Consider the following 17,572-nt stretch of genomic DNA (forward strand, 5'->3'; position numbering starts at 1 on the left):
TATTTTTTTAAAAGATATATAAGAAAAAGAATAAAGAATGTAAAGAAGCAATATTGACTATGGCTCTATACAGAAAATATTGATCAAATCCCAAATGAAGAAATTGAATTTTTTATTAATGATCATTTGTTTTTAGAGACATTGCTTCTTGAACTGAGAAGCGTTGATAGCATACAGTAGCTATAACAAACGTTTAATTGACAAAACATTATAAAATCTGTAAAGTAGATCCATCGGAAGCACCGAGAACAAGGCAAACAGTGAAAATTGCAGCTCGGTGAAGCACCGAGAACAAGGCAAACAGTGCAAATTGCAGACTCGGTTTGTTTGAGTCTGTTTATGAGCAGTTAAGGAAAATGCAACACTACCCACACTCCCTAGCACGGGCTTAAGCAGTATTCAATCTTCGAGTCTAAATGTTCTGAAATCAATGATCCCGAAGGACCAGGAAATATAACAACACTGAATAAATTTAAAAGATATCAGATTTTGAAAACGATCTAAATAAACACAACTGATCAATAGGAATAATTGAAATAAGAACTTAAAGAGATAAGAAAAAATAAGTTGAAAGGATCTATTATTTGATCGAAAACAAAGAGAACCGACGAAGGTGAAAAAAGCTATTTTTGCAATTTATGGAAGCAGAATTATATCAATAAAAGTAGTCTAAAGATTAAGCTACTAATTGGTAGATTATGAGCACACAAAAGGACATCTCGAATGAAATGGAATTCTTATTAAGACAAGTGACTAACAAAAAATATATTGACTTGAATGAATTGTCACAAAATGTACCTGTTAAAAATTAAGCAATCAAAAATGTCAGTTGATTGCGTGTAAAATCACATGTGTAAAGGCTAGCTATAAACTGCTTAGTATGGCAAATGATGGTAACAAGGAAGTGATTGCGTCTGTGCAAACTTCCTTTTGATGTTTTAGAAATACTTGGGGTAATGTATAGTCAGATTATTATTGAATTATGCTTTATAAGCAGGCCTGTTGTCTGTTAACCAGAGACATGTTATAAATTCCTGCTTTCTGAAAAAGAATATACCTAAACAGTTCCATAAAAAACTGGAGGCCAAAATAATACTATTTATTTGGATTTTGCGGCGCACCAACATAGTCTAGGGTAATGTCTTAACGTAGAAGCATTACAAAACATGTAGAAGTAGTTTTGGTATTGCTAAGGGCATGGTATTTTGCTATATAAATACAAGTAAAAATGGTATTCAGTAGTGAGACCTTTCTAGAGTCACCTTCTACTTTTCAAAAGACATCAAGGCTGTTTACAATTCAAAAGAAAACATGCATTTGTGTATCATAAAATCAAGAAAGTTGAGTGGTGGGGGAGGGTAGAGACACATTTTTGTTTGCAGCATTTGGATGTCACTACCTCCCATCTCAACCTCAAAATTAAAATCAATAATTAAAAGATACAGGTAAAAAGGATATATAGGCAGCCGGCTCACAGTAACCCGACTTTCCTTTAATAATTTCTTTAACAAGTCTGTCGCTAAAATTATGTTTTATCAGGTGGACATTGTTGAAATATTTGTTACAATAGAATCTGACTCCGAGTCTGAGTAAAATAGTCTCCCGCCATGCACGACGTGTTTAGTCTTTTGTTGTAGTAGTTATTGTAATCAAGCAGAGAAGGGACTAACAAGAGTTTCAGCAGTCTGAACATTGTATGTATAAAGATTGCATGCTAGGCATGCTGTCGTTACGCTATGGGATACGAACTGGTCCAAAACTCTTAAGAAACCGCATCTTGCGGTTTAAAAGCGCATCTTGCGGCTTATAAATCGCAAGATGCGGTGCCTTAAACGCAAGATGAACCATTTGTGCGTGAAATACTTAACCGCATCATGCAGTTTTACCCGGCTTTAACCGGATGCAGTATAGAACGGTAGGGTATTGTTCTTCTATCAACCAATGAGAAAGCTCGTTATTCATTAGAGCGCAATTTGCGAAAGATTGAAATAAAAACAACAACAAAAACAACAATCAATGATTTTTAAAAATGGACATCGGAAACTTCCTTGGGCGAGTTCGAGTTGTAATGGGATCGATCAATAAATCACTAGAAGTGCCACAGTCTCAAGATGCTTAGACAGCGCCATTGTCCGGTTGGACGCGTTGATTAGAAATGTCAACAGAATAACTGTAGCCTATCCCGGATGTGCAAATATTTTGACCGACTTGTAAGAAGCCTTGGAAGTAGTTCAAGAGTTTAAAAGGTATGTAAATTATAATTTATTTTTCTGTCAAACTGAATATATTGTGACCATTAAAAAAGCACCTCAAAAATGCCCATCCCTACCCCCTAAGCTTCAAGCCAGTGGCTAGGATTAGGACACAGTAATCCTATTCCAAGTCGGACTAATTTGAGACAGCCTTAGAAATACTGAGATATTTTTTCATATAGGCAATCTCCCATCTCGTGTCTAAAAACTTGAAAGACCAAAATAATGGTAGCAGTTTCTGGTGATATTTTTATTGCTGCCGACACTATATGCTCGATTTTTCTGGTGATTTAAACCTATACATGAACTGTATACGATTTACCTTTACAGTGTCTACATGAATATGCGCAAGCAATTAAACCAATAACTTTACATGACTGTGTAGTGTGATTCTTCGTCCATTATTTTGGTTCTTCAATGATTTGACGTTAAGATTGCCAGTCACGATTATATAACAATCTGATTCTGAACGTGGAATTATTTTGACTAATTAATCCTATTGGGTTCATCCTATTTCTACTAAATTCTAGCCTAGGATTACGAATAGTTGAGCGCCGCTCTGACAGCTCTTGTTTGTACTACTTGACTGCTTATTATGTATGCTTTTTGTAATACACTATACAAATGTATTTTGTCATATGGCTAAGGTGAGAGTTTAGAATGGCGGATAACCATGAAAAAAAAAACAAACAAAAAAACGCTCGTACATCATGAAGCATGTCATAAATGTCGTAAGTTATTGTTTCTGTTCGAAAGAAGAGAGAATTTGAAATGTCCCCCTAACTTGTTTCGGTTAAAACTGATTTGACTGCATATAATATGTCAGAAATCATACAAAGACATAGTACACTTTAGCGGTTTTCTAGTACCACATTTTGGTGTAATGTCCGTCCTCCCTTTCAAAAAAAAAAGGAAAACTAATTTACAAATTTTCCGTAATTTTCTGAAATCAAACTTACTTTATAATTGCTAAAAGTAGCAGTAGTGTTTCAGAGACTCTAACAAGATCCGATTCATTTTCTTATTACAAAAAAAAGGAGGCTGAAAACAATGAAATATTATACAACAATTGACTGTTCTGACGTCAGATTTGTAACGTCATAGCGCCAAACGGCTTACGGGCAAATATTTAATGAATGCCGTCAAGGGTCTACTTTAAAGTCCTTTGTAACGTGTTTGAATCGAAATAATATATTTCATTTAGTGATTTTTTCTTGAATAAATCATTGTCGTTCAGGTGCGTATTATCATAGTAAATAAATGCCAGTTTTTTTATTAGTTACCGTGATTAACTGGTGAGAAAACATTCTTTAACGTTGAAAAAGAATTATAACTTAGAACGTATACACATTTTCCTGCTGTTTGAAACTATAATAGCCACCTTTCACATTCCTTTGTTTAAATTGAGCTTTATTCTTGATATGTCCCTTAACTAGATTTCTCTTCGTAAAGTGCGCAATGTTCATTGGTTATAAGATTTGTATCGAGATATATACATGAGCTCTGCAGCAGAAATATTATTAATATGCATATTTTTCGATACAAATCTGATAATCTTTTTATAACAAATGCATTTACACTTAAACATCTTAAAAATAATATAAATCTGTTATTAGGCCTGAGTGAAATTGAAAATACCGTCTTAGAACTTTTAAGGGCGACGACCTACATGAGACAGACTTCAAAAATGATGTCACATACAAAGAAATGATTTAAACGTCAATTTGGAGAATAAAAAATTAACGTTGCAGGTACCATTAAATTTCAATTGGGTGTGTAATTAATTATTAAATTATCGTGTCATAAATATTCAGCAATCTTAATTTACTGATGCTGGTGAAAACAGGAAGTTAATAAAGCTTACATTAATGAAGATTTCTTAATCACTTGCAAGAACTAGCGAGTAAAGTTCATAGCGTTGGAATGTCCATTTAATTGAAAAAAAAATGTATCACATATTCATGTAGATCAGTTACATATATGAAGTTGCATGTGAACAAACGTCTAAAACTTGCACCCAACTGCTAATGAAGATCACGGCTACTAAAAGCTAGCACCACCATCAAATTGTGGTGATAAGGAAAAGAACTATCGCCATTTCCGTGGTGCAGCTATCGCCCGTTTCTACTTGTAAACACGTGAGCAAAATTTATATTTTATTTTAATTTTTAATGATAGAACTTTTTTTCGAAAATTGGAGAATGTAGTTCCGTGTAACAACATTTTACTACAGATTGGCTGTAATTTCATTTAAATATTATGCAAATTGTGGTGCCAGGAGCTTTTCTCCCGAATCTGACAGTGGCACATTTTCATATCGTCCAGTATTCGAGTACCATTCCGATGAAAAGACACACTTTAAGAACATACCTGTGCATGTAAATGGTTTAGAAATGAATTTCACGTGTTCCCTCACACTCAAGAATTACGAAAAACACAGTAAAAAGGAAAAACACCACTATTTTTGAAAGTAGTGGCGCTATCACTCTAGTGGTGGCGCTATACAGTGGTGGTGGCGCTGTTGTGGCTAATATATTCAATTTTAATGTATGAAAATCCCACAGCGGAGCTTTATATGTATGATTGTTAAAACCGAGGACTTGAATTAATTGTAAAATTTCTGTCTGTTACAATGTTATATGGTTGTTGAAACCGAGGACTTGAATTAATTGTAAAATTTATGTCTGTTACAATGTTAATACGTGGATCTTTCAACTTACGTGAGCGGTCTAGCGGTGCAACTTGAGATTATCATTTACCTTTGCAATGTGATAAATTTTGTGAAAAGATGCTTTGGAAGCATGGAATGAAACCGACAAACATGACAGCAGACTCGGTCTGGTCGTGTATGAATTGAAATGAGATATGAAACACCCCTCACGTCTTCTAGCAATAAAATCAAAAGATTACAGTGTCTTTAAAATCATTTTATAGTTGAGAGAGATTTTTTGTGGGATTATATTTTCTAATTCACACGTTAAAACTGAATTTATCCCGGACACAAATCTTTGTTTGAAATTAATGTATTGCTACTATTTTTCTTGACCTGAATTAAAAGTACACTTATGTTTGTATTTATATAGAATATTTAAAGGTTAGAAATAATTCTACATTAACATTTTACACAAAGGATATTATTTACTTTGACTACAAGAGTCCCAAGGGTCTGTAAGTGTTTTGTTCTTTTTTTCTTGGATAGAGAATGTTTCATAAAGGTAAATAAACTATGATCGTGTTTTTCTTTCTTTAATAACACAATTCCTTGCAGGAAAATTACCAGTTACAGAATATTGGTGTTTGTTTTGTTCCGGATGCGTCAGCAGTTACTGAATGCCGTAACAGCGCCACCACTACTGTATAGCGCCATCGCTAGAGTTATAGCGCCACCACTTTTAAAAATCCTGGTATATTTCTTCTAACCCGAGATTCTATTATTCATGGTGTGTGCGTATATAATTATTTACCATTTCTATATCATTTGCATGCGCGGGTATGTTCTTACAGTGTGTCTATTCATCAGAATGGTGCTCGAATACTGGGCGATATGAGCATGTGCCGCCGTCAGATTCGGGAGAAAAGCTCCTGGCACCACAATTTGCAAAATATTTTAAAGAAATTTAAGCTAACCTGTAATTAAAGTGTTGTTGCACGGAACTACATTCTCCGATTTTCGAAAAAAGTTCTATCAATAAAAATATAAGATAAAATATAAATTTTACTCATGTGTTTACAAGTAGAAACGGGCGATAGCTGCACCACGGAAATGTCGATAGCTCTTTTCCTTATCACCACAATTTGGTGGTGGCGCTAGCGTTTAGTAGCCGTGGAAGATGTAGCTTGATAGAACAACATCTGCTCTCTGTCATATAAATTGGTATTATACACATAATGATTTAATTAATTAATTTTTTGTACTCGAACATGACAAAGATCTTGACAGCATGTACTATTGGCGGTCTGATCGCTGAGACCAGTTCTCAATTATTTTTTTTCTGCAGAAAAATGTCCCCAGCTGTACGCTTCTGTCGAAAGTACTTTCGTTTGTTAATATTGATATACAACACAAACAAAACAAAAATAAAAAATATTTGAAATAAATAAAGCGATTTCAAATTGTATGGACATGAAACATATTAGCACAAAAATTAAAATTGTTCAGGTATTCAAATAGCTAAAAGAATGAACGTTGGAATATCAGTAAAGTTCTTTAGTTCAGTTAGATAAATTTTGTGGAAAATTCTCCTTCAATGTGTCAAAGTTTTGCATCACTAATATGTTTGCATTCGGATTACCGACAACCTAGATTATTGTACTGTTTTATTTAATTACAATGTGGAGTAAAAACTTCTTTTGCACTTTCGCATGACTGATACATGCAAAGACAATGACAGCGATATATTAAAAATATTTTGATATATGAATAGTCGTGTCATAGTTAACATATTTGATCGTGGTTAAAATCATATTTCAAACATTATATACTTTACCATTAGATGTATTAGTAATTTCACTTCAATCGAAAGAGGACCTCTATAAGCTTAACTTGCGACTGTATCCCTTTTCAGAATGATTGTATCATTGTTAATGTTAATATTTTAATCTAACTGAGTAGTCGCGACGGTTTGTGAACAGTCAAGGAAATGCCCAATGTCATAGCTGGTTGAACATAAAAAAGCATGTCAGCTGAAGAGCTACTATATGCTAGTTATAATTCAGAGGTCTTAAAAGTTATTAAATAGTGGTTTTTAAAACTTGAATTTAGAGGGGCTAACCCATACATATTAGGCGGAAAATAATATCTCCCTAATGTCCAACAAAAAGTGAGTACTCTGAAAGTAACTAGTGGTACAAACTTATTGATCTAATTAAAGCTTTTGTAAGTTATTCTTATAAATAACAGACCAGAACAGATCAGAATAGAAAATTTATTAGTCGAATGCACGATACAGTATATTGACATACTTGACCTTTGTCTATAATATGTTGAACTAGGTCCAGGTCTGTTTACCATTTTCACAGTCAGTAAACAATGACTTATGCACATTTTCTATAATAGGGCCTACAATTCTCACTCGTAACTATCTTCAACCATTATTTCACCGTGCGAATCTCCCAGTTTACATAGACAAGACAAGACAATTTTATTGCAAATCATTTAGGCGTAAAAGCCAATCATGACATAAATATTACATAATATAAAGCATACAGCAAACAATGGGGCACATCACGAGATAAAAGTTACTATAAAGTATATCAGTGCTATACACTGGGCACGTTAAAGAACAAGTATGTCTACTCGCAACGAGTTAGGCTAAGTTAAACAGCCAAGCCTGTATCTTATTTCTTTCTGATCTCTCTGTCGTGGGGGCTTTGTCTCACTCTGTTCCTCTGTTCAGATCGCTCTGACTAGTAGAAGATGCATTATCTGCCCTGACAGGCTGCAATTGAACCATGTAAAGCGCCTTTGAACGTGAAACTGATCATGAAAAGTGTGCTATATAAATCTGGTATAATAATAATAATAATAATAAGAGTTATATAACATGTAGACGAGCGACAGAAAAGACAAAGTCACAACCATAAAACACACAAACAAACAAAACAAAAACGGAGAAGGTCAAGTTACAAGGGTTGTGCAATTTGACACAGATCTATTCAAATCACCAAACAGAAGCATAATTAATGCCTAGATAAATACATGTAGCTTCAAAACAGAAGCAATCAACCAAATATACACTATATATATGGACCGTTTAACAATAATTTAAATAAAACATATATAGAACAATCAGTTCAATCACAGCCTTGTCGAAACGTAAAACGGAACCTGAAAAAAAAACAACACTTAACTACAACCGTAACATAAAACATAATAATAAAGAGCATTACAAAGTTTAAATGCATTAAATATAAATATTTCTAAATTTTTTATTATTTTCTTATTTTCGGAGTTCAAAAGTTCTATAAATTTAAACATATTTGGTCTAATTCAGTATTTTCTTTGTATATATTGTTTTCTTAAATCATTATAGAAATCACATTCTATTATAAATTGGTATTTATCTTCTTATTTTTGACAAATAATGCATTTCCTTTCATCTAATGGTGTACTAACTGGTCTTACCCATGTTATGCTGCTTAATTTATTATCAATCGGCTGTTTGGCGGGAAGTCTTTGCACAAATCATCGACTTTGTCAGTTTCTGCATCATTTCTAACACTTGTCCCATACTTGTATCCCATTACATTTACCTTTTTAAGCAGGGTAGTGAGTGGATGGTCAAACTTGACCATTTGGTTTGGTGAAACCTCTAAGTAACCATCATTAATAAGTTCCGACCGTTTTCTTTTACAGCTGCTACCAGGCTTTCCTTGCATTATCTCTTCGTCGGTGCATTTGACAAGATAGCTAATTGCCTCTTTTGAGCGGTTTTCAATGCACGTATGTGGTATCAGCAGGTGGAAATCTTTGCAAAAAAAATCCGACTTTCTAACAATCCTTTAAAGTAGAATCAAAATCGTATAATACATTTAATGTTATGAATATAAGTCGATCAATAATTTAAGTACGTAAGCCATCAGCAAACCTAAATATGATATATATACCGAAAAGAGCATTATAAATAATTTAATTGTGACAAAGATATACTCCGGATACGAATTATAACGAACAGACGGACAGGCGGACGCATGTACGCGTCATCACATAGTACGTCATGTTTTCAAAAACGGGAGTATAAAAACAGTCAGCAAGTACACATATATTTTTCATCTAACTATGTTAATATAGGAAGAGGTTAAATTTGTAGAAAGGTTACTTGTTACTGTATTATTACGTTATGCATGTTTAAATGTAAAATAGGATGAGCTGATGATAAAGAACATATCGTACGTACTTCGGCTGTTTCTTGTCTGTGGCTACTTTATCCGTGTTTGTAGTACAAAGAACTGTCTTTACCGAAGAACATGGTCGTATCAATCTTAGTGTCAGTCCGTTTCTTAAATGATGACGCACAACTGTTAGGCTTCTTACAAGCATTGTTTGTGAAGTTTTTAAGCTGAATATAAAAAAGAAATTTGCTTGCTTATATTTCTTTTTTCAACGTCAAAACTTATTCAAATGAAAACATCTAAATTGCCTTCTTTCTCTTGTTTGTTAATTGTGGGCTCTATCTATATACTTTTTTGTATACTACAATTTTGTCTAAATTCATTCAAAATTTGTTTTTTCAAACAAAACATTTTATCATTGAAAGTTTTTGTTCTAAACGATTTACATGTATTTTAATGTTTTTTTTTCTGTTTCTAGACTGTTGGAAGAGAGACTATTGCCCCAAGTTTCTTTGAATCAGTGTTATGCTGATAGACAGAAATTCGGCCGTTGATAATAAAACTCATGACACCGCTAAATGATAAGTAATTGACCAGAATGTTCAAATAATTAAGTTCGTAGGTGATATGCAGTTTCTGGTATCGCAGTTCAAGTACACTTTTGGTGACTCCTTCGTGCTGAAATGACCAAATGGGGATTGGACTTGTTACGTATGTATATTGTTGAGAATCAAATTTCTGACATGGATAAAAGTCGAAAACTTCAATATTTAATTACATTTACTCTTTAAATATACGTGCTGTGAATTTTGTTTAACATGACTTCTAACACAAGCGTCACATGTACAGCTGACAATGGTCATGCTTTATATTACACAAATGAATACGAGTCATTATATAATTAAGAATGTGAATCAAAATAATTGCATGTAAGTTGCAAGAATGCAATATTAGCCATTGATAAATGTTGCGTATTTTTTATTTTCTTTAGTGAATGATTATTAATTTAAAATTACGCCATATAACTGACGGGTTAACTGTTTCATTACCCTAACTAACGCATGTTAGATTTTCTAAATTTCGAGAAAAAAAGCATATTTCTTGATACATGCCCTTTTAAAGGAGTACGTATTAGTTTTACCGCAATCAGTCCTCGCTACAAACAAAAACAATATCGAAATATTTAAGATAATTTTGAAGGACAACAAATTCTTAACTGTCAGTAAATGACAATTGTCCTTTTTAACGTAAAAAACCTGATTTCTTAATATTTGTATGTGTTTAACTTTGTGTTTTTAACAGTATTTCAACTTTACTTAACCTATGGTCCTAGATTCTATATCAATTCAAACTCTGCACACTTCCCCACTTGAGTCAAAGGTCGAGGACGAATGATTACAGAAACAGTGCCTTTTATCATATCTTTACAAAGAAACATATACCTCGCCCGGGGATCGAACACATGACCTCGTGATCAACAGATAGAGCACAGATCTTTGAAATGCAGATTTGCGAGTTAGATTGATCATCGAAGGCCAAAACAAAGCATCTCTAGCTTTTGCTTTGCATTTCACTGTCCCAAGATGCGTTTCGTGTATTCTTTCGATCATGACTTTTCGCATTGCTCTTGGAATTATCAACTTTGTTCCTTTGAACAGTAAGTTTTCGATTTGCGTAATTTCATCTCTATAGTTCCAATATGCACGTATTTGCATATCTACCTCATATCTCTTATCAGGCCATCCATGTTTTACTACATGTTTCAGCATGTTCATTTCACTGTCATGTTTCATGGCAGATTCTATTGCTTCTCTGTCACTGTCTGAGACAGAAATATAGTCACACAACAATATGTCATAATCTTCAACAGAACATTGGTCACTGTCACACAAGTATGATCTGCTAAGTGCATCAGCGAGATACATATACTTCCCAGGTGTATAAATAACATTCAGATTGTATCTTGTCAACTCGAATCGCATTTTCTGAAGTCTAGCTGGAATTTCATGGATTTGTTTCAGAAATATCGATTGAAGGGGTTTATGATCAGTTTCACATAAGATCTTTTCTTGCCCATATAAGAAGTGATGAAATTTCTTGCAACAAAATACTATCGAAAGCATTTCTTTTTCCAACTGACTGTAATTCATTTGTGTTTTTGTTAGAGCACAACTTGCAAATGCTAACGGCTTGCCACGTTGGAGGATCGCACATCCCAGTCCTTTAGAACTGCTATCGCATTGCAACGTAACGTCTAGCTTCGGGTCGTAGTATGCTAACACAGGTGTATTGGTAATCATGCGTTTTAATTCGTTCAAACATTCATCTTCTTGTTGTCCCCAATAGAAAATAACATCTTTTTTAAGAATTCTACGAAGAATTTCAGTTTTCTCCGATAACATTGGAAGAAATTTACTTAGGTATTGAATAAATCCAATGAAAGTTTTCACTTGTTGTTTGTTTTGAGGAGGTTTCATGTCCAGCACAGCTCTTATTTTCTCAGGGTCCGGTTTTAATCCATCACTTCTCAAAGTATGTCCAACATATGACACAGAGCTTTTCCTTATGTCACATTTGTCCTTGCTAAGCTTAAGATTATTATCTTCCAATCTTTGCAAAACTTCTTTTAGTCTTTGATCATGTTCTTCTGTATTTGTGCCTGTGACTTATATGTCATCCATGACTTCAACGCCATCTATATCATCCAGAATTTCAGAAATCACGTTTTGAAATACCTCACTGGCTGATTTTATTCCGAATGGCATTCTCAAAAATCGAAATTTTCCAAAGCACGAGTTGAAGGTGCATAATTTCGAACTTTCTTTATCTAGCTCAACTTGCCAAAATGAAGATACACAGTCAAGCTTCGAGAATACTTTGGCATTTGGAATTCTTGTGACTACATCTTCTATTGTTTTCAATGGATAGTGTGGCCCTTTGATACATTTGTTCAAATCGGATGGATCCAAGCAGATCCTAAGAGAACCGTTCGGTTTCACTACAGTCACCATATTGTTTACCCAGTCCGTAGGCTCATTTTCTTTTACAATTATTCCTTCTTCAAGCATTCTGTCGAGTTCGTCCTTGACTCTCGAACGCAGTTTTACTGGCACATTTCTCGGCGGGTTTACAACGGGTTTTGCATCTTTTTCTATTTCAATATGATGCTTTTTCGGAAGGCATCCTATACCTTTGAATAAATTTGGAAATTTATCTTCAACAAATTTATTTCTTGTACTGACATTTTGTTTTGTTTCGTCCTGTACACCATACACTCGCTTTACCAGTCCTAGCGCGATGCATGACTCAACGCCAAGTACCGTAGGTGCTTTTTCATGAATGATATGAAATTTAATCTCGTGGGAACTACCATTGATGATACAAGGTAAAGACAACGTACCTATGGGCTTCATTGTGTGTCCACTATAAGATTTCAAGTTAACCCTTGTGTTCTTGATATTTCCTTTAATTCCCAGTTTTTTCAAAATTTTCACACTCATAACATTGCACTTTGCACCTGTATCCAGTTGCATAGGTATGCAAATTCCATTCACTCTTACTTGTACTGTCATGTCATGTGTAACAGAATTTACACTTTTGTCACTTGTTGAAATTCCCATGTATTCAAATTCTCCGCTGGTATCACTGTCATTTTCTGAAAAGTCGTCCATCATGTGTACTTTATCGTATCTAGATTTCCTCTGGGATTTTGATTTACACATTTTCTCAAAATGTCCGGGTTTCTTACATTTCCTACAAGTTTTTCCATTAGCAGGGCACGTAACTGTGGTATGTTGATATCCACATTTAAGGCATATCCTTGGTTGAAAGTATTTCGCTCCTGATTGTTTTGGTTGAAATGGTTTTTTCTTTGATACTGAAGGTTTTCGTTTGATTCCATGTAAGGATTTGTCTTCCGACTCCATTTCTTTTACTTGTGTTTGAGATATTTCATGGGTTCTGGCAATGTCCAAACAATCTTGCAGTTTTAAATCTGAACCTTTTCTAATTAAGCTTTCCCTAATTTTATGCGATTTTACTCCAAACACTATGTGGTCTCGCACAGTTTCATCATATCTGTCTTCTTGGTAGCCACAATCTCTTATCAATAATTTCAAATCTGTGTCAAATTGTTCAAAAGTTTCATTTTGTTTCTGTACTCTTGATTTCAACAGATATCGTGAATAGATAACGTTCGACTTCGGTTCACAATATTCTTCTAGTTTTGTGAAATGGGGTTCCAGTTTCTTTTTGTCATCATTACTTAGAGTCCATGTAGAATAAATATCTCTTCCTTTCTCGCCTACCCATAACATCAAATAATTGACTTTTTGTACTTCCGACTTTGAATTCAAAGGTTTACCAAACATAAAATTACAGTGCGTTTTGAACTTTTTAAATTCCGTTTTTAAGTCTCTAGAATCCCAGTTGATAGAAGGTGTTTTCACTATATATTTATCCATCTTTTTATAATGGTGAATTAACAAACAATCAGTTTTTTACATTTCTGACACCATGTCATGTACTTGAAGAAAGAAACAACACCGAGTGACTAGCTCTAGAGTATATTATATACTGACCAAGCATACATACAAACATACCATTATATTATGAGTAGATGTATATACCAACTTATAAGACAATACATCACACCTCGGGCGGAGCGTATCTTCTTTTCGTGACGAGAATATATAGAAACAAACATTTAAATGTACCGACAGTACAATACTGATGTCAGGTATAACTTGAAGATTCTAGATAGAACTGACCTAAGAAATTTTAATGCACTGTGGTTTGATATAAAAGATTACTTTTCTTTCCCAAATCAACGCATTGTTCTTTATAATTTGGATGGATTTTTTTGGCAAAAGTCCGAACTTGGTAGTTCAGTAAGTTATCATATTTGTTTTGTGATCGGGAACTAATTGAAATAAAAAGACAGAAATGCAATGTCAGAAATCATATAAATTGCAGAACAGCACGTGTTTTTAATAAACAATCTGAAACAAATTGTTTCAAAATTCATTGTATATATATATATATATTGATGTGTCTTTTTCAAACGTCTAAAAGTAATGTCCAATTTAAAATTCTAGATAATTTCTGCTTTCGTTGTTACACTTACATTTTTACTGTATTTGTTTTCAAATAATATTTCCGCACATTTGATATGTTACACAGCTCCATAAATTAAGAAACCAATCTGAATCTGTTAATATAGAACGTACACGTGTATGAATATTTCCAACGGCATCTGGTATGAATATCTGCTTTTTGCTTAGAAATGGTACGAATATTAAGAACATGTTGAAACGACAAACATAATTACAATGTTATTACATACTCGATTTTATTTAGCTTTTATTAAACTGATCACTCTATGTGTGTGAAATCCCGTACTTACTAGTTTTAAATATCCTTTAAATGAATATTCCGAACTCGTATAACGACTACTCCTTGTGTTGAATTATATAAATTTCAGGATACATTGTTCCGCCTCTTAAAATGATTTTCAAAATACGTAATATGCTCCGCCTCTTAAATCGATTTTAAATACACGTGATATGCTTCGTCTTTTGAATCTATTTTTAAGATATGTGATATGCCCCGCCCCGGCTGCACAAAGCTTAAAAGCGATTAAATGTGTTTCGTTTTCAGCGTATTTGATTCACGAGTCAGACAGTGATTTACGGGGCAGACAGTAAGTTAGAATCTAATAATCTAATGATGTAAATGTTTTTCTCGATCTTACAGTCATAGATTTGTACGCAACACAAACGGTTTTGTTTAAACAGGAGTTTGTGTCCCAGTCCAGGATTATAAAATTGGGGACATGTGCTTTATGGAATAAAGTATAATATTATATTATTAGATTCCTGTTTTTAGCAAGAAGTAAAAGATATATAGCAAATGTTTATCTTGTTTTCTTATTTTAAATGTTTGATATTGTATGATAATGTTTAGGAAAGTAAGTCAGAATATAAAATTTGTTTATTTACCACAATGAGTGAGGAAGTACTTTTATATTCATAGCAGTGAATTTGGTGAATAAACTAGAGGCAGGATACAATAGATGAATTAACAGCAAATAATTATCATTTCTGGAAAAAAATAATACGTTAATTAAATAAAACTAGATTTAATTATTCGAATAGTAGTGACCCAAGGATAGACATAGATGTGTAAAAGTAGAGAATATCACTCGTTTTATACCCTGTATCAACCAAATGACAAACAGCGTACATTTTAATTAATGCTTTCCTCTAATAGGCATTTGTCCAATAAAAGTGCACATTGTTTCTTAGGCTGTACGTAGCAAGATAAACTTCATATCTTATATAAAAAGTCTCCATATTTCCAATGCTGGTCAAATAAAAACAATATTAGGCCTTTTGTTCGACACTCAAACGGAATCAAGAAGCTTTTTATTTCATTGTATGAAGCAGAAGTGAAACCATAATGTCGACATTTTTTTTTGTTATCATCCTTTCTCAACTTTAAAAGAAGATTGTATTTTCCAATGCGATCTGTTTCATTACCTTAATCCATTTGTATAAGAATGTATGTCATAGAGCTTAAGCATGACATCATAGCTGGTCAAAATGAAAAAAAATATCTATACTTCTAAATGATTGATACAATCGTGAATTTTGGATTTATCTTTTTTTCAAAAATCGTCTTTATATTGAGGCACATAAAACACGTTTGTTTCTAAAATGGCAGATAGATTGTATCCTGAAGTCAAAGAACTTGTTTAAGAATTAATCACATTTCAGAATCAGAGCAAAACGATAAAAAAAAACCAAGTGAACAAGTTTCTGGTGGCCTAACATTAATGCGTCTATATAAAAACAACCTAAAAATTTCTCTTTAAGGTATTAGATCACTAACAGAGAACCTGCTTTTTGAAGAGTATTCAATTCCTACCATAAACCTGCTTTTACTGCAATTCTTAGGAGGCGTAGGTTCAAGCCCTACTGGGACCAAATTCATCCCCCCACCTTAATTTCCTTTTTTTCTAGTAAGTTTTTACTTCTTTCAAGACTTATTATTGATTTCTTGTACAAAAATGGAAAAAGATGAATCTTAAAAGCAATTCCTTGGTGTTCAAAGTGAATTTACTACTTAAACAGAAGGGATAGAGTTACACATCTTTAATAATATTAAGTTACACGCGGTGAAAGTTTTCTATTTTGCTTTCAGACTTAGATTATACATTATGGAATAAATTTAGGTTGGTTTTACGTCTGCCCTAAGGTTATTTTTAAATGGACTAAGCAAAATTCAAAACAGAAACACGGCATTCGACCTTATTTTTTTCAATGTTGAAGTATGAATTCTGTCTCATTAAATCAGTTTACTTGAGGCACCATAGAAAAAATGATATTGACATTTTTATTTTGTGTATTATAATTGATTACCAATTGTTTGATGTTTCTTTATTAAAATGAATGACAAAATGAGTTCTCTGCAAACGTTTTGACAGTGCCTATCACTTTGAAATTTGTCTCTACTGAAGCTTGAGGAGATACCGAAGTTTTACAAATTTTATAAAAAAAATGGCACGGTAAAAGTGTTTAAAAATTGCAAAATAGTGCAAAACACGGTTACCTTTCAGAATATACCAAGCGAAGGCCATTTTGTAAACATTACTATTAGTGATCTAATACCTTAATAAATGAGCCGTGCCATGGGAAAACCAACATAGTGGGTATGCGACCAGCATGGATCCAGACCAGCCTGCGCATCCGCGCAGTCTGGTCAGGATCCATGCTGTTCGCTAATAGTTTCTCCAATTCCAATAGGCTTTAAAAGCGAACAGCATGGAGCCTGACCAGACTGCGCGGATGCGCAGGCTGGTCTGGATCCATGCTGGTCGCAAACCCACTATGTTGGTTTTCTCATGGCACGGCTCAAATGTTTCTATCGTTCATTCTTGAAAATTAGGCTGACAGATATTGATATGAAAGCTTCTATACGAATCAGTAATTTGGCCAAATTAATGCTTCCATCTCAAAATCGAAAATGGTCCCAAGTACAAATATGGCCGAAAGAAGGCCAGAGAAAATAGAACCTTATGTTAAAAAAAAGTATATGCTTGGAAGAGATAGTGCATTATTTTATCCATTTAAATTTTGTAGTTCTAGAATACATGTACTATTGTTTTCCTAAAAGATCCCTACCATTTTTGAAATATATCTATACATATATACTTGACAATAAAAGGCTTAGCACAAGATGGAAGTCTATAAATAAATTGAATATGATGACTTCACATGCCTTTCCAACAGTATTTAATTGCAAAAAACTAGTTTCGCCTATCGGCTCATTAGTGTACATACAAATGTAACGTGACGTTGCTATGGTAATGTAAATATGATTTATATGCAAATGTTAAACAAGTACGAATGTGTACTATAATTCGGGCTCGTATATCTTATTAGGTTAGTGGACTTGCTGAGGTAAGTGCGTGTTCGTTTGTACTGCTA

At 33.5% G+C, this 17,572-nt stretch overlaps 1 protein-coding gene across 3 annotated transcripts; it reads right to left on the bottom strand.

Moving 5' to 3' along the window:
- Nucleotides 1-7,163: 7,163 nt before the first annotated feature.
- LOC128547475 (uncharacterized) lies at nucleotides 7,164-14,589 on the bottom strand. 3 transcript variants are annotated; one of them, XR_008366575.1, is made up of 4 exons: nucleotides 14,488-14,589; nucleotides 9,149-9,310; nucleotides 8,377-8,751; nucleotides 7,164-8,079 (listed from the first exon to the last, which is right to left on the bottom strand). XR_008366575.1 is itself a non-coding variant. In XM_053520399.1 (4 exons), exons 1-4 carry the CDS (start codon nucleotides 14,268-14,270, stop codon nucleotides 8,050-8,052), a joined length of 501 nt encoding a protein of 166 aa, XP_053376374.1. In that variant the 5' UTR covers nucleotides 14,271-14,430; the 3' UTR covers nucleotides 7,164-8,049. The 3 variants fall into 3 exon arrangements, 2 of the variants coding, with proteins under 2 accessions (XP_053376374.1, XP_053376373.1); XM_053520399.1 differs by lacking the exon at nucleotides 14,488-14,589 and adding an exon at nucleotides 14,209-14,430 and having other exon boundaries at nucleotides 8,505-8,751; XM_053520398.1 differs by lacking the exon at nucleotides 14,488-14,589 and adding an exon at nucleotides 14,209-14,415.
- Nucleotides 14,590-17,572: the final 2,983 nt, after the last annotated feature.

Source organism: Mercenaria mercenaria, chromosome 12 (genome assembly GCF_021730395.1).
Source record: "Mercenaria mercenaria strain notata chromosome 12, MADL_Memer_1, whole genome shotgun sequence".
NCBI classification, from domain to species: Eukaryota; Metazoa; Mollusca; class Bivalvia; order Venerida; family Veneridae; genus Mercenaria; species Mercenaria mercenaria.

What these genes read in the sequence shown, in the direction of transcription:
- LOC128547475 (XM_053520398.1), bottom strand. Translation starts at nt 14,270, where the DNA reads ATGGAGCTGTGTAACATATCAAATGTGCGGAAATATTATTTGAAAACA. An exon ending in AAAACAAATACAGTAAAAAT is followed by an intron (nt 9,311 to 14,208) that starts GTAAGTGTAACA and finishes TTTTATATTCAG; the next exon opens with CTTAAAAACTTCACAAACAA. An exon ending in ACAGACAAGAAACAGCCGAA is followed by an intron (nt 8,752 to 9,148) that starts GTACGTACGATA and finishes TCTACTTTAAAG; the next exon opens with GATTGTTAGAAAGTCGGATT.